Source organism: Haliotis rufescens, unplaced genomic scaffold (genome assembly GCF_023055435.1).
Source record: "Haliotis rufescens isolate VD_foot unplaced genomic scaffold, xgHalRufe1.0.p SCAF_20, whole genome shotgun sequence".
NCBI lineage: Eukaryota > Metazoa > Mollusca > Gastropoda > Lepetellida > Haliotidae > Haliotis > Haliotis rufescens.
This window is the reverse complement of record NW_025963891.1, coordinates 19,093,242-19,115,976: the sequence shown is the minus strand read 5'-3', so window position 1 is coordinate 19,115,976 and position 22,735 is coordinate 19,093,242. Positions and strand designations below refer to the sequence as shown.

The 22,735-nt window shown below is 41.2% G+C and overlaps 1 protein-coding gene across 1 annotated transcript in view; it reads right to left on the bottom strand.

Moving 5' to 3' along the window:
• Window positions 1-20,207: 20,207 nt before the first annotated feature.
• LOC124137362 (guanine nucleotide-binding protein G(o) subunit alpha-like) overlaps window positions 20,208-22,735 on the bottom strand; it is a 51,028-nt gene continuing 48,500 nt past the window's right edge. Inside the window, exon 9 of the mRNA XM_048400918.1 lies at window positions 20,208-21,633. Coding sequence (XP_048256875.1) covers window positions 21,443-21,633 — 191 coding nt within the window. The 3' untranslated portion in view covers window positions 20,208-21,442. The remainder of the gene's footprint in view (window positions 21,634-22,735) is intronic.

The following is a 22,735-nucleotide window of genomic DNA, read 5'->3' as shown; positions in this document are numbered from 1 at the left end:
CAGAAACACAGGATAGGATGAACAGAAACTCCCTGTATCAAGATAAATGGACAGTTTCAAATGACCTAAGGGACCTTGCCTTACAGGAGTTTGTGTGGCCCTACTACAGAGGTCCAGTAGAGGTTGATCCAGGGGTTTGGGTGGCCCTACTACAGAGGTCTAGTAGAGGTTGATCCAGGGGTTTGGGTGGCCCTACTACAGAGGTCCAGTAGAGGCTGATCCAGGGGTTTGGGTGGCCGTACTACAGTAGTCCATTAGAGGCTGATCCAGGGGTTTGGGTGGCCCTAATACAGAGGTCCAGTAGAGGTTGATCCAGGGGTTTGGGTGGCCCTACTATAGAGGTCTAGTAGAGGTTGATCCAGGGGTTTTGGTGGCCCTACTACAGAGGTCCAGTAGAGGCTGATCCAGGGGTTTCGTCGGCCGTACTACAGTGGTCCAGTAGGGGCTGATCCAGGGGTTTGGTCGGCCGTACTACAGTAGTCCATTAGAGGCTGATCCAGGGGTTTGGGTGGCCCTAATACAGAGGTCCATTAGAGGCTGATCCAGGGGTTTGGGTGGCCCTACTACAGTGGTCCAGTAGAGGCTGATCCAGGGGTTTCGTCGGCCGTACTACAGAGGTCCATTAGAGGCTGATCGAGGGGTTTGGGTGGCCCTACTACAGAGGTCCAGTAGAGGCTGATCCAGGGGTTTGGGTGGCCCTACTACAGTGGTCCAGTAGAGGCTGATCCAGGGGTTTGGGTGGCCGCACTACAGTAGTCCATTAGAGGTTGATCCAGGGGTTTGGGTGGCCCTACTACAGAGGTCCAGTAGAGGTTGATCCAGGGGTTTGGGTGGCCCTACTACAGAGGTCTAGTAGAGGTTGATCCAGGGGTTTGGGTGGCCCTCCTACAGAGGTCCAGTAGAGGCTGATCCAGGGGTTTGGGTGGCCCTACTACAGTGGTCCAGTAGAGGCTGATCCAGGGGTTTGGTCGGTCGTACTACAGTAGTCCATTAGAGGCTGATCCAGGGGTTTGGGTGGCCCTAATACAGAGGTCCAGTAGAGGCTGATCCAGGGGTTTGGGTGGCCCTACTACAGAGGTCCAGTAGAGGTTGATCTAGGGGTTTGGGTGTCCCTACTACAGGTCCAGTAGTGGCTGATCCAGGGGTTTGGGTGGCCCTACTACAGAGGTCCAGTAGAGGCTGATCCAGGGGTTTGGGTGGCCCTACTACAGAGGTCCAGTAGAGGCTGATCCAGGGGTTTAGGTGGCCCTACTACAGAGGTTCAGTAGAGGCTTATCCAGGGGTTTTGGTGGCCCTACTACAGAGGTCCAGTATAGGCTGATCCAGTGGTTTGGGTGGCCGCACTACAGAGGTCCAGTAGAGGTTGATCCAGTGGTTTGGGTGGCCCTACTACAGTAGTCCAGTAGAGGCTGATCCAGGGGTTTGGGTGGCCGCACTACAGAGGTCATGACGGGGAAAAACACATGTATAGGTGTGTGATAAGAAAGGATACCTTACACCTACTCTGGATGACGTGAAAGTGCAAGTTTCAAACCCTTCCAACCAGACTTTCAGCTGTGGTCTGGATTTCATGGAAGAATTACATGCATTCACTTATACTTGGGAAATTAGTTTGTTACAATCAAGCCTATTACAATGTTAGTGAAAGGCGACTATGCTTGTAAAAGGCGACTAACGGGATCGGGTGGTCAGGTTCGCTGTCTTGGTTGATGCATGTCATCAATCCCAATTGTTTGGATCGGTGCTCATGATGTCACTCACTGGATTGTCTGGTCCAGACTCGATTATTTACAGACCGCCGCCATATAGCTGGAATATTGCTGAGTGCAGCGTTAAACAACAAACCAAACCAAGCAAAACAATGTTAGTGTCACTGAGTGTTGAAATCATAACTAGTTGTGGCTCAGCAGGATCGCCTGAATGCCCAAGTGGCTCCAGTGAGTCGCTGGCTGGCAGCCTCTGCCACAAACAGAACCCAGAACCATTGGTTGTTGCACCATCAGATGGTGTCTCAGATTGCCTCCCCTAACTGCAGGCAGTGGACGTAACATGGACCTGTTTGTCCCCAACAGACTACCTGTGTGACAAGCTCACTTCAGAGAGGAAAGGCAAGGTTCTGATGTCCCATTTGTCGTCATTCTTGTTCTGTCAGAGTTGCATGTGGAGACACCAATCACTTTCATTTCAAAAGTGAGTGAATGACTGAATATGGTTTTATGCCAATTTTAGCAATGTTCAAGCAACATCACGGTGGCAGACACCAGAAATTGGCTACACACAGTTCACCATATGCCAAATTGGACTTTAACCATTGGCACGACAAGCTGACACTTTTACCATTAGGTTACACAATCTCTCACCTCAAGATAAACAGCCATTGTCTCAGATGTGATACAACAATCCAGACCTTCATTCCTTAAGACAATCAAACAATAACACCAAATGAAGGATTTTATAACCTGATTGCCTCATTGCTTTCCATGACAACCAAGTTGTGACCTTCTGTAAGAGAAGGTCACCTCAGCACCCTATTGCTGGTTGGTTGGTTGGTTTGTTGTGTAACGCCGCACTCAGCAATATTCCAGCTATATGACGGCGGTCTGTAAATAATCAAGTCTGGTCCAGACAATCCAGTGATTAATATTATGAGCATCAATCCACGCAATTGGGATTGATGATATCAGTGTTCGAAATACCTGCCTGCCCGACCGTCCGAGACGGGTTGATTTCAACTCGGGCTGCCAGATTTTCAAATCCCCCTGCCCGACGGTCGGGTTATATTTCATATGTAAAAATATTCTAAATTTTTCCCGATGATAAGCATTATTTACATGATGTATTCTAGCATATTAAATACAAATCTGACCTATAAAGTGTTTGCTATTTCTTTTTCTTGCATTACTTCATGTTCAATGAATTCGATTTAAAGTTTTAATTAAATTATCCTGAGAAACATATGATTATAGTGGGCAGGCAGGTTTTGGTCAGGGCTGGCAAGTATTTCAGCTAGCCAGTCCTGTGGTCTGGCTGAAAATTTTGGGAGTTTCATACCCTGATGATATGCATTAAACAAGTCAGCAAGCCTGACCACCCGATCCCATTGATCACCTTTTACAACAAGCATCTGGCTGTAAGAGAAGACATTGGATAGTGAGGTCTGATTGGCTGATTGAATGTCCCCGTGCCTTGATGGATCATTGCCCATATTTTCAGTGTTCAGTTTACCTTGGATCTCATGATACAGCTGGAGTATCAGGCTGTTGACCATTGACTTTATGGAGCCATAGGAATTTGTGTGCACATGAGCTGACATCGTAATGGATACATGTACCAATTAATTAATTAACATTGTCAAGCCAAACATACATTGCAGGAGTAAATAATCCCTAAACAACCTCAGGCCATGGTAAAATATATCATTGCCAGTGCATATCTGGTGTTATCCGTTATTGTAACACCTGTTTATCACTGAACAGATGTCCATACATCTTCCCATTTATTGGATTATCAGTTATGCAATGATCAATACATTGACGGTCTCCCTTTCAAATATATATAACTATATTCAAGATGAGATGGCTCATGAATAGGTGTGCACACACTCTCTTGAAATAAATAGTTGCAAGTGATCCTCATTCACCTCCCTGTAACATTCCCTTTAAAACAAGAGGGCGGAACTTTTTCATCTTCAAAAGGCCTTTTATATTTTTTTATTTACAAACTGTTTGGTCCTAAATTCATACATTTAAGAAAATAACTTCAAAATGAGTTAACTATTAATGAAAGAAAAGCAAACAAGTTTTACATTGAGTTGCATTTGCTTGTTCTTGTAGTCCTTTGATTGACACTATATGTATTTCACACCAACTAACAGCAAGAGAACATCAAGCCTTGTGTAACTTGAGGTTCAGCTGCACTGCTAAAGTACCACAGTTTTAGGAGCCATCAGTTGTTAATGGTAGTGGTCTTAATCCTCCCACAGCTAAACAATCTTATACAAAACAAAAGCCCCATGTGTGGTAAAACATCTTCCCCAAAAATGTATTTATTTGGCGATTTTCCCAAATATTTGGATATTTTTCATGACTGTGACATTGTCAAAGAAGTTTATTATGATGAAATTCACCACATTATCTTACCAATATCCAAACAATAATGTTACTTTCCAGTTTCCCCCTTAACACTTGTTATTTTTATTTTTATTTGAAACCAAACCTGTCTCGATTCTCTGAGGCCCAAACCCCTCTAACACATGACCAGTTCTGAAGTTTGTTAACCCTACATTTTCATTTGAAACCCTACATCCCAAACCTGTCCCAATTCTTTGATGCCCAAACCCCTTTAACTCATGACCAGTTCTTATTTTTGGAAAAGCTACAACCTAAACCTGTAACAGTTCTCTCAGCCCTGGGGGGCACGGGTGGCACAGTTCTCTAAGGCGCCGTGATTCGCTGTGCAGAGTTGCGTCCCTTGGGCATACCAGAAACCTATGATTGTGAGTTCAAATCCCGGTTCGCCCGATTATGTTTCTAGGTTTGTCAGCACCATACTCGTGCTCGTGGGTTTCACCGAAGTGGTAAACGTCAGAGACCTACATCACTTCGGGCTTTCCTCCCACATTAAGCTGACACGCCGTGATATAACTGGAATTTCTGTTAAAAGCAGCGTTAAACCCAACTCACTCACTCACTCTCTCAGCCCTGACTTCCTTTACTACATGATCAGTTCTGGAAGCATGAAAAGCTACATCATCAAAACACATTGAGGTGTTGAGTGTAGAATGTATCCCATCCTTCTCTGAACTACTTAATATCTCCTCACACTCTTAGCTTGTCTGTCAGACATCGTTAAGATTACAATCTAGACCGGATTATTCCAGGGACACCAGCATGAGACTGTACATCAATTTGTCCTCTTGCACCGATCTGAGTCTAGACCTGACAGGATCAGTTATCACAGTCACCTAGTGTCTTCCTGGTAACCGGGGACCATTTCAAACTCGTGGGGTTGATTTTTACGTTAACATGATTAATAAATTAGAAATATCTCCAGCTTATATATGTAGTCATTTTTTTTAATTTTCCAAAACAATTGAAATCATAAGTTTTGTGCTTAAAATAACTCTGACATTTTGTGAAAATTATACATCAGGAGGTTACAATGTTGCATGGCAACATGAAAGAGTCCCATAACGTAAAAAACATTTAAATTTGTATGAATCAGTAGACATTTGAGTTTTAGTGGATCATTATTGTGTCTGATGGAAGCTCCTTATAAAGGTCACAAGGAAATTGATCACTATGCATCATCTTCATTGGTCTTTAGGATAGGAAATCAGGGGAGGGGAAAATCAAAAGTGAATGTAAGATGGTGATGAAAAGAAAATTAAACTTTCAGGAAGTTCAGGATAAAAAAGGACTGTTATTTCTATATTTAACTTATATTGTTTAACTTTAATTGGATTTACTGCATAAAATGTTCAAGGTGAGGGTCATGATAAAATTGACAAAGCTTTTGCATGGTATGGAGATCAAGGATTATATATTTGTGTACATTAGTTTATAAAAACTCTGCCCATTTTTAGTGTCCACAGCCATGTTATTTCTGGAATACTGCCAAAAGTGTTATAAAACCATACTCACTCACAAACTGTTAAGTTCGTTCATTGATAGAAAGCATCTGACCACTCGTCCCCCATAGCATATCATGATATATCCATGTTAAAATGTGACCCAATAAAGTTGTGTGGAAAAACAGGTCATAATGCTTGTATCCCAAGTAACAGTCTCTGAAGGTCCCAAGTAACTTGAGAAGGCTATGGTGAGTGAGTGAGTTGGGTTTAAAGTCGCTTTTAACAGTATTACATATTACATATTACAGTATCGCGGCGTGTCAGCTTAATGTGGGGGGAAAGCCCAAAGTGGTGCAGGTCTCAGATGTTTACCACTTCGGTGAAACCCACGAGCACAGGTATGGTGCTGACAAACCTAGAAACATAATCGGGGCGAACCGTGATTCGAACCCACAATCATAGGTTTCTGGCATGGCCAAGGGACGCAACTCTGCACAGCGAATCGCGGTGCCTTAGACGACCCGGCCCCCGAGAAGGCCATGGCATAACTTAACTAATCTCATGCCACACTTTTGAATTTTTGGTTTTTGAATTCAACAAACCACCGCTACTCAAAATAAGTCATGCCATGTATGAATATGAAAGAATCAGGTTGTCCTTAACTTCTTTTGAATAGTATAGATATAATAAAAATAGTGTGAATTCATTTATATTTATTTCACTGCTCTTATATACTACTACAGTATTTCATGGATTTGGGACCACTGCAAACACATTATAAAGAGAATAAATTTAATAGCCTTTTTTATTACTCACCCTTTTCCCCCACAAAAGTGACGGATCCAAAATTTGAGCTAGCTAGTTTTGGCAACAATGCACAACTTATTTAGCGCTAATTGGCTCGGACTGTCACTCTTGTTCCACAGATCCACTCTACCTCTTTGAATGTTAGTGTTAGTTGTGTTAGGGTTAGTTGTCATAGGGTTAGGGTACCGTAGATGAGCCCCAACTCTATCCTTAGCCCTTGGACCCACTTTCCGATCAACCAGCCCTCTACAATGATAGGGTTTGGTCCCTTTTCGATCAAACAACCCTTTATGATTCTGTCGGTTAGGCACCACTTGCCAATCAAACACCTCTTTATGATTCTGTCGGTTAGGCACCACTTGCCAATCAAACACCCCTTTATGATTCTTAGAAAAAGGCAACACTTGCCTTACAAACACCTCTTTATGATCCTTAGGGTAAGGCACTACTTGCCAATCAAACACCTCTTTATGCTCCTTAGGGTAAGGCACCACTTGCCTTACAAACACCTCTTTATGCTCCTTAGGGTAAGGCACCACTTGCCTTACAAACACCTCTTTATGCTCCTTAGGGTAAGGCACCACTTGCCTTACAAACACCCCTTTATGCTCCTTAGGATAAGGCACCACTTGCCTTACAAACACCTCTTTATGCTCCTTAGGGTAAGGCACCACTTGCCTTACAAACACCTCTTTATGCTCCTTAGGGTAAGGCACCACTTGTCAATCAAACACCCCTTTATGCTCCTTAGGGTAAGGCACCACTTGCCTTACAAACACCTCTTTATGATCCTTAGGGTAAGGCACTACTTGCCAATCAAACACCTCTTTATGCTCCTTAGGGTAAGGCACCACTTGCCTTACAAACACCTCTTTATGATCCTTAGGGTAAGGCACTACTTGCCAATCAAACACCCCTTTATGCTCCTTAGGGTAAGGCACCACTTGCCTTACAGACACCTCTTCATGATCCTTAGGGTAAGGCACTACTTGCCAATCAAACACCTCTTTATGCTCCTTAGGATAAGGCACCACTTGCCAATCAAACACCCCTTTATGCTCCTTAGGATAAGGCACCACTTGCCTTACAAACACCTCTTCATGATCCTTAGGGTAAGGCACTACTTGCCAATCAAACACCCCTTTATGCTCCTTAGGATAAGGCACCACTTGCCTTACAAACACCTCTTCATGATCCTTAGGGTAAGGCACCACTTGCCTTACAAACACCTCTTCATGATCCTTAGGGTAAGGCACCACTTGCCAATCAAACACCCCTAATGCTCCTTAGGATAAGGCACCACTTGCCTTACAAACACCTCTTTATGATCCTTAGGATAAGGCACCACTTGCCTTACAAACACCTCTTCATGATCCTTAGGATAAGGCACTACTTGCCAATCAAACACCCCTTTATGCTCCTTAGGATAAGGCACCACTTGCCTTACAAACACCTCTTCATGATCCTTAGGATAAGGCACCACTTGCCAATCAAACACCCCTTTATGCTCCTTAGGATAAGGCACCACTTGCCTTACAAACACCTCTTTATGATCCTTAGGATAAGGCACCACTTGCCAATCAAACACCTCTTCATGATCCTTAGGGTAAGGCACTACTTGCCAATCAAACACCCTTTTATGCTCCTTAGGATAAGGCACCACTTGCCTTACAAACACCTCTTCATGATCCTTAGGGTAAGGCACCACTTGCCAATCAAACACCTCTTCATGATCCTTAGGATAAGGCACCACTTGCCAATCAAACACCCCTTTATGCTCCTTAGGGTAAGGCACCACTTGCCTTACAAACACCTCTTCATGATCCTTAGGGTAAGGCACCACTTGCCAATCAAACACCTCTTTATGCTCCTTAGGGTAAGGCACCACTTGCCAATCAAACACCCCTGTATGATTCTTAGAAAAAGGCACCACTTGCCTTACAAACACCCCTTTATGCTCCTTAGGATAAGGCACTACTTGCCAATCAAACACCCCTTTATGCTCCTTAGGGTAAGGCACCACTTGCCAATCAAACCCCCCTTTATGCTCCTTAGGGTAAGGCACCACTTGCCAATCAAACACCCCTTTATGCTCCTTAGGGTAAGGCACCACTTGCCAATCAAACACCCCTGTATGATTCTTAGAAAAAGGCACCACTTGCCAATCAAACACCCTTTTATGCTCCTTAGGGTAAGGCACCACTTGCCAATCAAACACCCCTGTATGATTCTTAGAAAAAGGCACCACTTGCCAATCAAACACCCCTGTATGATTCTTAGAAAAAGGCACCACTTGCCAATCAAACACACCTTTATGCTCTTTAGGATAAGGCACCACTTGCCAATCAAACACACCTTTATGCTCTTTAGGATAAGGCACCACTTGCCAATCAAACACCCCTTTATGCTCCTTAGGGTAAGGCACCACTTGCCAATCAAACACCCCTGTATGATCCTTAGGGTTAGGCACCTCTTTACAATCCTTAGGATTAGTTGTGAGGTTGTGTATGGGTTATTTTCTCTTTTAACAAACTGACCCAATGTAATTTGAAGAAACTCCAAAGTTTTTACAAGTTTTGAGTTTCATGGAGAAAAAGGCTACTGCGCATACACATAAAGAGAACCATTGGATGCTGATGACTTGGTAAACAAGCACTGATTATTTGTAATAGCACCGTTGTCCCATGGTAAGGTGTTGGCTAATTAGATTAACTCAATCGCCTGGCTTAGCTTCAAGCTGGCAACATGAGTTCAATCCCACGCAGCGCTAATTGAAATCCGAAAAAACGCTTTAACCCATGATGATCCAGAGTAGAAAAGGTCTTCAGCAACCCATGCTTGCTGTAAAAGGCGACCATGCTTGTCGTAAGAGGCAACTAACGGGAATGGGTGGTCAGGCTCGCTGACTTGGTACGCTGATCACTGTGTCGGATTAACAAGACTGATTCAGCAATTCATTGCAAATAAGGTGTGTGTCAGAGTGCGAGACTGTCAGACTAAAGGGTCTAAATAGTACTGATTTAATTGGTTCCCATCATTTGTGTCGGATAAAGCAGATTGTCGGATTAATGAGTGTCGGAGCCTGCATGCAGTACCTACTCTGCCTCATACAGGGACAGACCAGTGAAGATCTGGGTTAGAATAGGTCTTCAGCAACCCATGCTTGCCGTAAAAGGCGACTAAAGGGTGGTCAGGCTCGCTGACTTGGTTGATACATGTCTTCATATCTCATTTGCGTGGATTGATGCTCATGATGTCAATCACTGGATTGTCTGGTCCAGACTCGATTATTTACAGACTGCCGTCATATAGCTGGAATATAGCTGAGTGCGGTGTTACACAACAAACAAATAAACAAACAAAACCAGGAGGTTACCTTACCTCCCCCCCCAGCCTTCAGCGTTGACAACATAACGGATGATGACATGGCCCCTATGTACAACAATGACATGTAGACATGTGCCTGGTGATGACAGCTAATTATAACTGATGCTGGATCACATTCTGAAAGCTGCTTACTCCACTCCAGGGAGCCCAGATTCTGGTTGCGAGACCAAGGCAACGTCAGGGCATGGCAAGGATACTGGGGCTAGGACGGGTAACTCGGGTACTCAGGTCGGGTGGGTACTGAGTAGGAACTCTATGGTTACACTTTTATACTTTTTATACCTGTATCTAAATACATTTTGACAGGAGTACGGTCAAACGTTTTCCAATCAGACAGTTTGTACCTATCTCTTGAGACCTACAGTGGGTACCCGGGTAGGGTCGGGGAAAAAAGGGGGTGGGTACCCGGGTAGTAAATTTGGACTCATCCCAGCCCAACAGGATACATTCACCATGCTTATAGTCCACGGGGGATGAATTTCTTTAATACTCTATATTATATTAGTATATGCCCTTAAGGCTATGATCCTTTTGAAAATACAGTGACCTTGCTTGTACCCTAACGACCTCTGATCTATGACCTCAGTGCTGTGAATCTGTTAAGGAGATTGGGTTCCGACGGTTTTCAATACTTATAGAGATTACTTTAGGCCAACCTGTCACTATGATCGCAGCCCTATTTATATCAGGCCCTGCAGTTTGCCGATGAAAAATATTCATAATGCAGTGGAACCATGATCGAAGTTAAGAAAATGGTTGACCTGACATAAATTCAACACTACACAAGCTATTTAGGACACAGATAATCGGAATTGAATTGCAAACAAATACAGTTCACAAACACACAGATTGAACAGCCAATTCATACATATAGCTGAGCTCCATCGTAAAAAGGTTTCTTGACAGAGAGATTTAACTGCCAATTCATATATATATCTCGACTACATTGTAAAAAAAATCCTTGACAGAGAGATTTAACTGCCAATTCATCGGATATATCTGAATTCCATCATAAAAAAGATTCTTGACAGAGATTTAACTACTAATTCATACATATATCTGAGCTCCATCGTAAAAAAAGATCACTGGCACAAAGCTATAAACACCATGGATAAAATAAGATCATAGATCATAATATCATCACTGCATTGTAATATATACATAGTACATAAAGAGCTATTAAAAGATAAACAGAAATCACTGTCTCCTAATTCAGTGATGAAATCCGATTCACTGATTCTACACCCTATTCCATTACCAGAATGAAGGTCTCCAACCCTATCTAGAGATTACTCCCAGCTAGTATTTGTAGAGTCTTTATTGATCAAGGGTAAACAGATGACTATTTATAAAGCAAACGAAATGTAGCTCATAAATTCCAATCAGGCAAGCTGGGAACTTGTGAAGGACCGCGCCACGGAAACGGAGGCTTGTCGGAAGCTGGTGTGGTTCTGATGTGTGTATCGATTATGTCCGTCACTTCTCACAGTAACATTGATCTTCTTGGAGTGGTCACTACTGCTTATTGTGAGAGGTGACCATTCTCACTGCCCACTGATGGATAAACGTATCTATTGATCTCACAGTGCCAGATTCTTAGCAGGAGAATTTGTAGTGTTGTCTCCCCTGTTGTTAGGCACAATATCAGCTTGTAACAGGTAAACTGTTGGAACACACATATGTCCAAAAGTCAGTGACGGCAGCCAAGAATATTAACTGTCTTCCACAGAATACTTACTGGGCAGTTATTTCCTAAGAATTATAGAGATCATTCTCAATATTACACTCTCTTGAAATTTTGTTGGAAAGAGGTGAGGTGAAATGGGGAATAACGTCGTGTACCATCTATTAATGTCTTTTAGTATGACGTGGCCGGGGATCGAACCCCGAACCTTCCGCTCTTCTGGCAGATGCTCTACTACTAGACCAGGGAGGTGGTCTTGTTGGAAAGAGGGAGTGAATGTCGTTTTATTCTGTAGTCAGCAATAGCAAACCACATCACGTTGGGCGGTAACATGTTTGGTCATATAAGGTTTAGCCGTATCATGTTTGGCCGTATGAGGTTTGGCTGTATGATGTTTGGCCATATAAAGTTTGGTCGTATCAGGTATGGCCGTTTTAGGTTTGGCTGTATCAGGTTTAGCCGTATCAGGTTTAGCCGTATCAGGTTTGGCAGTATTAGGTTTGGCCGTATTAGGTTTGGCCTTTTATGAATCATATCTGCGCCAGATATAGCACAATCTACCAAATAACACATCGCAACCACCCAATCCCCACTAGTCCACTCCTACATCAAGCATGGCTAGGCATGAGTGACATTACCAGTAAACCGTGGCAAACCAACATATGAACACCTATAACTGAACATGCAGACGTTTACGCAGAAATGTCTTTAACATGGAAAATAAACAGGATTTTGATAATAAAATGCAACTGATGTTATCTAACATGAAAACAAACTCTTTGTTATTTTGTATTTTTTTTATTTCTATCACTTGCTAGAAGCATTCTTTGTAAATAAATCAACTGGACAGATTCTGTGTTCACTGTGAACTACTCCATGGGGGGAGGGGAGCGGAGAAGGATGGTGCCGTTCTGATGACTGCCTTTGAGACAATGAACTTTTGGAACAGTTACCACCTTTCACACATTTAACATAATGAAAGTCTTGTGTAACAAACATTTGTTTGTTGTCTAACACCGTACTCAGCAGTATTCCAGCTATAGGATGGTGGCCTGTACATAATCAAGTCTAGACCAGGCAATCCAGTGATCGACATCATGAGCATCCATACACGCTATTGGGATACGATGACATGCATCAACCATGACAGCGAGCCTGACCACCTGATCCCGTTACTCGCTTCATACAACAAGCATAGTCGCCTTTAACGGCAAGCAAGGGATCTTATGACCAATGATCCACCGTGTCAGGGTGTGACTGTCAGACAGTCCGACCATCAATCTCATGACCGACTGAAGATGCTGGAGACCTATTATAACCTGGAATCAAAACCATATGTCTATAAGAATGAAAATTGAAACAGTGGAATTAATAAAAAAAAGCATTGCTAGGATTAACAACAGACTTGCACACTTTAAACACTTTATGTTCCTAGTGACACTGAAACCAGAATCTGTTCAGCAAATAACAACAATACAACATAAATAATATGTTTGGTAAATTATGAACATGTATATCTCACATGCTTATACACATAAAGATGTATAAAATAATGATAATCTGTGTTGGGTACAATTCAAAATGAAATAAAATCTTAATGTGAGTTGGTAACAAGAGTGCAAGTTGCAACAAACTGCCGTGTTCGGTAATGGCTTGGCAATGGTGCTACAGCAGAATAAGGCGATGATGTTGCTGCAATATTACAGGGCAAAATGTTGTTACATGACATGGCGATGATGTGTTACATGACATGGTGATGAGGATGTTTTAACATGACATGATGATGGCGATATCCCCAAATGACATGGTGATGTCAATGTCCCAGAATGACATGGTGATGATGCTGTCCCAAATGACATGGTGATGACGCTGTCCCAAGTTGACATGGTGATGACATTGATACAACATGACCAGGATGTTGTTACAATATGAGGTGACAAAAACGTTGTTACATGCCTCGTAGGAGGTTGAGTTCATTTCATGAACAAATCATGTAGCTTCATATACATTCGCCATACCCAGTATTATGGACAGTCCCATTCATTATGTGAGACATAGCATTTCAATAAATGTATTCATCAATATCAAAAATCAATAATTTAACTGCTGAAATTGAAAGATGATTGATCTGTAGGCTCTTCCTGATTGCAGGGCACTACAATACAACCACTCTCCATTAAATAAATATGACAGATGTATACAAAATGGATGGATGCACACTAATGAATCTACAATAATTAGAAACAATGTTAATGTAAAATCATTACATATATGTACCATATGTAACAAATATTGACCCTACATAACCCACACTTATTAGAATGTACATGTCCATTTGGTTCCATATATAACAATCACTCATTACAACTACAAAAGCAAAGATATTGCAAAATTCTACAACATAATGAGCCAAATCTATGAAAATTAAAGTAACACACTATTGATCAAGAACACAACTGTTTCAAATGTTCATCTAAAGATTTAGAGAAGAGCATGGTTCAATGGTACATGGTTGTACACAAATAGAACTGCAATGAAATGTAAAAAAAGAACGGATTCTCTCAGTTGACGTGCAGACATTGTCAGTACTTCATGGGCATTACACATTATGTTCCTTCATCACCCGTGAATACATTGGGTCATTTTGCAGAGTAATCACTATTATTAATGGACAATACAAGCCATCACCTAGCTAGATCCAGCAACAAGGACACCATCCAGTGCTCACACCAATGAGCCTTCAGTGAGTGAGTGAGTGAGTATGGTTTTACGCCACTTCCAGCAATATTCCAGCAATATCACAGCAGAAGACACAAGAAATGGGCTTCACACATTGTACCCATGTGGGGACCCATGCGGGTCTTCAGTGTGAGGAGCGAATGCTTTAACAACTAGGCTACCAAATTGCCACAATGAGGCTTCATATCATATCACAGGGCGGTCGGGTAGCCTAGTGGTTAAAGCGTTCGCTCATCACGCCGAGGACCCGGGTTCGATTCCCGACATGGGTACAATGTGTGAAGCCCATTTCTGGTGTCCCCCGCCGTGATATTGCTGGAATATTGCTAAAAGCGCGTAAAACCATACTCACTCACTCACTCATATTACATCACACTAACGGTAATATTTCATGTGCAACATGTGCCAGTGTTGCAGCCATCAACTCTACCCAGCGCTTCATTATCATGGCCACAGTCGGGTTCATACGGAGTTCAAACAGGGTTCATACACAGAGTAGGGCTCATTTGACTTCCATGAGTTATACACAACCTCATTTCATTATTTGACTAAACATATCGGGGGTCTGTATTCATGGGTGATGGAGGAGCACAGTGTACACAAACCTGTCAAGTATTGGCCTTGATGTTCAGAAGCATGAACCTGTCCATGTGTGTAGATACAGTGTAGTTCTGACAGCGTGCGCACAGGCGCCACAGTGTGCATATGCACATGCACATGCACATGCACAAGTATGCCCCCACTTGTCACGAGGATTAGGCGACTCAGTTACGTAAATAAACAAAAACAACTCATGTATACCAGGGCCAAAGTTTTTCTCCACATATGTATTAATCACACTGACTAAAATCCATTATGGTCATAGTAAAATCTCATCATTATTTCATTCACATTTTGATACAAGGTGAAGAGGAAAGGTATTTTGCTCCTGATTTCAATGGTCAGGTAATTATATTTCTCAAAAACATCTTTGTTCAATGCACAAATTATACTAACATCTAGTCTTTGAAATGGAAATATTTTACAGATCGAACAATTGTTAAAGTATCTTAATAAAATATAACAAAAAGGAGCCGAGAAACTTTCTTCCTGAAACTGCACTGATCTAGACTTGCCAACTATCATAGACTTGCATGGGCTGTATTGGATATATTTGTTTCACTTTCCCTATGACACATACAGAGGTTGGAATTGTTCATTTAATTCATCAAGCAATTCAAACACAAATTAAAATGTGCAGTAAAATAAAAAAGCTAGACATGCAAATGGAGTGGGTAGAGCATGTAAATTCAGCGTTTATTCATATTGACCAAGTAACTTGTAAAATGTGGCCTGTTGCGTAACATGATCAATAGTTTTGTAATATAATCTTCAAACACATACATATAGCTCATACTACAACACAATCATTGAACAAATCAATGTGAAGGCCTCTATCAGGCGTCAACAGGTGCAACCATGGCAACAGTAACAGCTGTATTTTAGCACTATTGGATGCGGAGGCAATGTACAGATGCATGCATCATGTTCATTATAGCACTAACATTGCATAGGCAGTTTTATGTACATAGACAATTTGAAACGTTCATATTTTCATTCTAAGAAGACACATAGGAATGCCTGAACTTTCAGTGCCAGACAGAATCATAAAGAACAATATCTATGTGTGTACATTCTCGGATATCAACCCCCTTTTGAATCTTGATAAAACTTCCGAACAAAATAAGCTACAGAAACCATATCAGTGCAACATAGTGACACATTACCCAGAAGGGCTGATCATAGGACCAGATCAATGTAATCGCTTATTCTAGTTAAAATTATTATATACACACACACATACATAAAATTAAAGGGTTGATATGAGAAGTAAAATTGACAAATTTTGGGTTGGCTCAATCTTAAAAAACACAACCTACTCGGTCTGACCTAAAAAATGTTAATCTTACATGTGATATAGGTGTGCTGTGATCGACATAGGATCCATTGTCACCATTCTGACATAGACAGTAGACCTGACAGTCAGACCAAAACCTGAAAGGTTCTAAGTAACTTTATATTAACATTATACTGACATATATCTCATCTTTGAATAACGAATCCCCTTTCATCTCTCAATTTGGCACAAATAATTTGAAAACATTTCCACATTGGTTTTGCATGCATCAAAATCCTAAACAATAAATATGAAGATATGTGATATAATATGACCTATGCTAGTATGACATGGTATTAATTGTTATAAAATGTTGGCTTTTAGCCTGAATATGTACAAAACAACATGTGCAAATGCCCTTGAGATCACTATGTGACTACATCCGCCACAGGATGTTTTTGTGTAGTTGAAATGACACTATTGCAATTTCAGCATTGTTTGGTTTTATGAACATGACACTTTAAAAAAAAAAAGATTTACATCTGCTAGTATATTGCTGCATTTAATGTTATGATTATTGTTGTAGGTCCTCCATTGCAGGTACGATGTGTGTATGTGTTCGGTTTTGTTTGTTTGTTTGTTTGTTGCTCAGCAATGTTCCAGCTATATGACGGCGGTCTGTAAATAATCAAGTCTGGACCAGACAATCCAGTGATTGACATCATGAGTATCAGTATACTATGATATGCATCAACCAGTCAGCAAGCCTGGCCACCCGATCCAGTTCTAACCTGGATGTTCCTGTGAAGTGACACAACGGACAGAGTAAAGCAGGGGTAGTTGGTCATTCACCTACAGCCGGTTGTTACTGACACTTGAGTAAGTGAGTGAGTGAGTGAGTGAGTGAGTGGATGTTGACAAATGCCAGTCAGCTAACTTCCAGGTATACCATGCCAGGCCCCAAAATAATATCATAAAGACCAGACAAACCAGTGATAGAAAGCATGAACAACACCATCAGGTTACAATGACATGCAATCAGCCAGGTTACAGAGCCCCAGCACTGATCCCCATTGTAGTCAGCTCTTACGACAAGCCTGAGGCCTTGGGACTGGGACTTCAACAGGGGACTTCTAAAGACGTCCTATTACATGATTAAACTTGTTTAAATAAATACAGGGTCTCTGGTTACTAGGAACACTTATCACGGTTATGCAATCTCATTAAAAGCAGATCCTAGTTTTCGCTACCGCTAAAACAGAGATCTGAAGACATCCCATTAGGGGTCACGTCAGAACGACCTTTCATCCGACCAATCAGTGCGTCGCTTACCAGATTATGAAAGTGACTGTCGGAATGTGATTACTAATCATGCAATCTCGAAAACTTTAACGATATTCCGAACGATAGTTACGGGTTTAACGACTGAATCCTTACAATCTAGACCATCTATTAGTCATTCCAGAATGTTTTTTGGTTCAGGTTCCAAATTTGTAATCGAGAATTTCAAAGCATAGTCGCCAATTTGAAATTTGTGCCGTAAAGCATAAAAAAGCTGGTTTCTGATTGGTCATTCCATTGGTTGGTCAAAGTTCGCGCAAGGTCGGTCTGACGTGACCCGTGATGGGATGTCCTCAGATCTTTGTTTAGCAGTAGCGAGAACTAAGATCTGATTTGAATGAGACTGCACCGTTATGTGGCTTGCCTGGTTTTGTCATTTATAGAAAGTCTGTATGATTAATGACATGGTACAACCTAGTGTCCTTCCACATACATATCTTTCAAAACTGTTCTATACATTTATTTTTATGTAAAGAAATTTGGGTTGCAATGGGATGAAATAGGTATGGCAGATGTGAACATGGCATAGGTTGTTCTTACCGAAAGTAATCAACAGACTTGAACAAATAACAATTAGATGTCATAAGACGATGAAGGAAAACACCACAGAAATGTTAGAACAAGTTGGGAAATTGCATTCTAGTTTCTATACAAATATAGCCCTCGGGCAACAGGACATGCAGTGCAGCATGAGTGTGTTCTGACATGGCAGTACAGAAGTCATTGCACACAGATTGCTGGAGGGTAACAGTGCATGTCAGGAGTGAGCCTGACAGATAGGACAGAACTAATCATTTTCACACAATCATTAACATCACAGTCTCTGTCATAGACTCTATTTGATTTCATGAATGTTTAATGGCACCCCATGTAGCAAGTTATGTCGTTCCCTGACTTTCTACTTTCTTCTCCCTGTAAAACCACAGACACAACTGATCTCTCGAATAATCTTAAAGGTCGCTGTCCTGAAATACCTTGTCCTGCTTACAAAACCTAAATGGACTGCATATGGGATCAGCTCAGTTGCCATTAAACATACCATATATCTATACTTCATCAAGAATGAATTATCATTTAAAAAGTCATAAACAAAGCTAAATGGCCAAACTAACATTTAACATCTGATCATTACAGCAAAAGCTAAAAACATTTGATTAATATGCCTTCCCCTGATAATCCATCATATAAATACCATGCTTGGATAACCATAAAGTATTATGGAATATGAAGTATTGCCACCGGTGTGAAGAATGGAGATAATGTACTATATGATAGAAACATCTGGGGCACTTTTTGGGATTACAGATCTAAAACAAAACTCAGTATCTGCGCTCAAGTAGATATAGAAATAGAGCCAGAATGCTATGCAGCTCACCTGACTTATCAACTTAATGATGCTTTAACCTTACTTGGGTACAAATATCTATGGCGAGGTAAGATAAATTGGTGCACTAGATTGTGAAGAAAAGAAAAAAAAGATTTTAGGACAGAGTGAAACTAGTGATGCCTTGAACCTTTCACGTCCATTACATTCACACAAAGTTTAAGTCTTGTGCCCAGTGGTTCAAAAATTCAAACCCTTTTTTGTAAAATTTGATTTTTTAAGTATTTAAGAGGAGATATCGAAAATGCAGGAATATTTGATATGTGAAAGTCAAAGGTCACAACTGGACACAAAATTCAAATTTCCCCAAAAATGTTTTATATGGTATTCCAGGAAACCACTTACTTGCTGCATATCAAACATGAAACTCAGAAAGGGCTGAGTTATGTCCAAAACTGATATTTTACAATATGACAGCCATAAATGGTATCATTCAAACAAAAATTCATCTCAATAGGCCTTGCAGTTTCAGAGAAGATGTCAAGAAGGCAAAAGTTGACGACAGACAGACAACTAGATGGATGACAGACAATTGTCAGTCAAGTGTGATCGAAACCTAGAAAATGATTTCTGAAATGACCTATTAGTAATATTGTTGCTCAGAAGGAATGAAAGACAAAGATATATTTTCCATGGCAAGACAAAGCATTAATTCCTCTCGCCTAATGAACTATTAGCCATAAACCAAATTAGATAGATAGACATCATTACATTTAGTCCACATTTAAGAAATATTGTGTCAGCAGATCTGTAAACCAAATAATTAACCCCAAATGCATAACTGTCTGTAACGGTCTCCTGCATAGCAGATGTACACTGACACCTTATCTGCACAATTTTTATCACTGAAATATGTAACGGCTGCCATCAACACACAACTGTGTACATTTTAATGAAATTCTAAATGCTGATACTGATACTCATGAACCTAAATATATCAGATCTGACAGACAGCCGCATACATATTATGTTAGAAACTGGGAATACATCTTGATATTGTCACTATTCATTAGTCAGAAGTAGTTCATGGTATTTTCCCAAGGCATCACGGCAGTAACATAGTGCAAGCTACCTGAAACCCTCATAATCTATTATCAGTCGTCTCATATATCTGCATTGTTATTAAACCTTTCATTTCAACAGTTATAGTTATCCTTGAAATCAGGATACTGATGGCTGAGTTATCAAAGGTGTTGCAATCAACTGCGCAGAGTTGTGTCCCTTAGGTGTGCCAGAAACCTATGATCATAGGTTGGAATCCCAGATCACCCTGATTATATCAGCACCATACCAGTGCCTGTGGTATGGTGGTGAATGTCTGACCTGCATCTCTTTGTACTGCTCCTACAACAAGCTGAACAGCTGTGACATAACTGACACCAGCACTGAACCAAACTCACTCGCTCACTCGCTCACTCACTCACTCACTCACTCACTGTAATCAAATCTGTAATCAAAGCAAGTGGTTTTACTGGTTGAATACCCCTTTCTTCTACTGATAAACATCATGACCGAAATCATTAAATGCTAGGCTGGGACGGGTAACTCGGCTACTCAGGTCAGTTGGGTTCTGAGTAGGACCTGGGTACCCACAGGTCTACCTGGACCCGTGGTTAGTCACGTGATATATTGTTTAATGACAAAAATTACCTAGAACTCCATGGTTACACTAAAAGTCATTAATGTTCGCATTTCTTTCTGACTATGCACTCATTCCTTATGACCTTTATAGGTTTTTAAAATAAAATTTTAGGGTTGGGTAATAGCTGGATGGGTATGTGGGTAGAAAATTTGGACTCGTCCCAGCCCTATTGAATACATATTTAACAAGATCCCAATACTGCGGAGAGGGACTGTCCTTGTGTATTAAATACAGGTTTAAATCTGTGCACAGAGGTGGGAAATGTTCAACTCAAGGTTATTCTTTTTGTTATAGAACAAAGATGCCATTGTTTCGAACAGCACCTCCTAGAACCTCTTCAAACTGTGCAGACTCCTGATGAAGATCAGCTAGTTAGCACACAGATGTAGTATCAGAAAGCTTGTGAAAGGGTGGACGGTGTACAACAGACAAGCTATCCGAACAATGACTATAGTAGCCAGCAGACAGCAGTGATAGACTACTTAACCCACACTGCTCCCACAAGGTTCATACTACCCCACTCTATGCATGTGTGCAGCATACCGTCTAGCTGATGTGAAGATGAGTGAAGACGTCAGACGTCCGACAACTTTGTCAGAAGTGTTGGACTCCCCTAACACCCATACTGTTCCACTCGATGCATTAATGCGACACAGCTAGCTAACCTGAGTGATTATGTGGACAGCAGATGTCAATGGGAGCTGACATGATTGTCTGTCTTCTTGCACCAACAAGTTTCTCCTAGATGCACAGTAAACAGCATGAGGTGTATGCAATAGACAGCAGCATTTACCTCCTGAAGCACATAGTAAGACACGTATCTCATCACTACCTGACTGGGAGGCTGGTGCTATAAGACCGAGAAGGACTTGAAACTGTCTTTGTGTCGATCGCTACCTGCAGGGGAGGCCAGTGCTATAAAGTGGAGAAGGACTTGAGATTGTCTCTGTAGGGAGTCCACTGAGATTGTCTCTGTAGGGAGTCCACTACAACCTGCAGGGAAGTCAGTGCTATAAGATGGAGAAGGACTTGAGATTGTCTCTGAGTATGGAGTCCATCACGACCTGGAACACCACCTGAATGTTGGATGTGTCTGTTGCTGTGGTGAAGTGTGGGTAGATGACCTTTGTCTGGAGATTGTTCTGCATCATGAACAAGTGCTGGATGTAGCGGAGAGCACTGTCAACATCACGCTCTGGACCTGAAAACATTTGAAATAGTTTTGTCAACCAAGTTAGGCTACAAACAAAAAATAAATCTAAGGCTCTGAATGTTTCTGAAATCTTTTGCAAAATTATGTTAAAGGCTCTGAATGTCTATGAAATCTTTTGCAAAATTATGTTAACGATTCCATAAAGGTCTTAATACAAAGAGTGGAGACAAAGAAAGTAAATACCAAAATAAACTTGTACATTTGATCACATATTAAGTCCATTTCAACATGATTGTGACAGAAGCCAAAATGGTCATTACATGAAGGTTAAAATTTTGCAAAATACAAAATGTATCAAAATGCACAATAACATGTTAAAGAAGAAATGGCTGAGTATTAGGAATTGTGTTATATAGAGAATCTCACCCGAGTGTCTTTTGATATCAAATATATCAACACGAGTTAATAAAAGTGGAAAAACTCCGAGGCTTGCCAAGGCGTTTTTCCACTTTTATCTTACGAGTGTTGATATATTTGACATCAAAAGACACTCGGGTGAAACTTGATTTATCATCCAACATCATTCTTCCAACTTTTTCAGTTTGTAGACAGTAATAAGCCGTGTCTTAAGTGTAAAAAGTACTGCTAACAGCTTCAGTAGCAGAGCCATTAGTGATGTCATTTGATTGTGACGTCATGGTAACCAATGTCACAATGGTCTGCAAAAGCGATATCTCCCGTGGGAGCCAGTTTTGGATGTTAAATTATTTAATCAGCTCAGAAAGCTGGTAGCATATTTCACAGTTTCGGTGTAACATTTCTGCTTCATCAGCCTTGAAATATTGAAATGGAAAAATGTCAGTGCCGTAGCCAGCCGGGGGGCAGGGTGGGCAGTTGCCCCCCCTGGATTTTTTATAGAAAACATTTTTCCTTGTGAAAGTTAACTTGAATAAGAAATAAAAAAAACTTATTTGCCCCCCCCTGTCAAAAAAAGTTAACTACGGCCTTGAATGTATATGACAGACGAACAGACACATGACATACAACTCACCATGACATAACCTCACTGAAACTTATCAACAATCAACTACAACTTTGCTTCTAACACTGTAAATCTGGTACTGGCATGGACACCTTTAATGGCACCTAG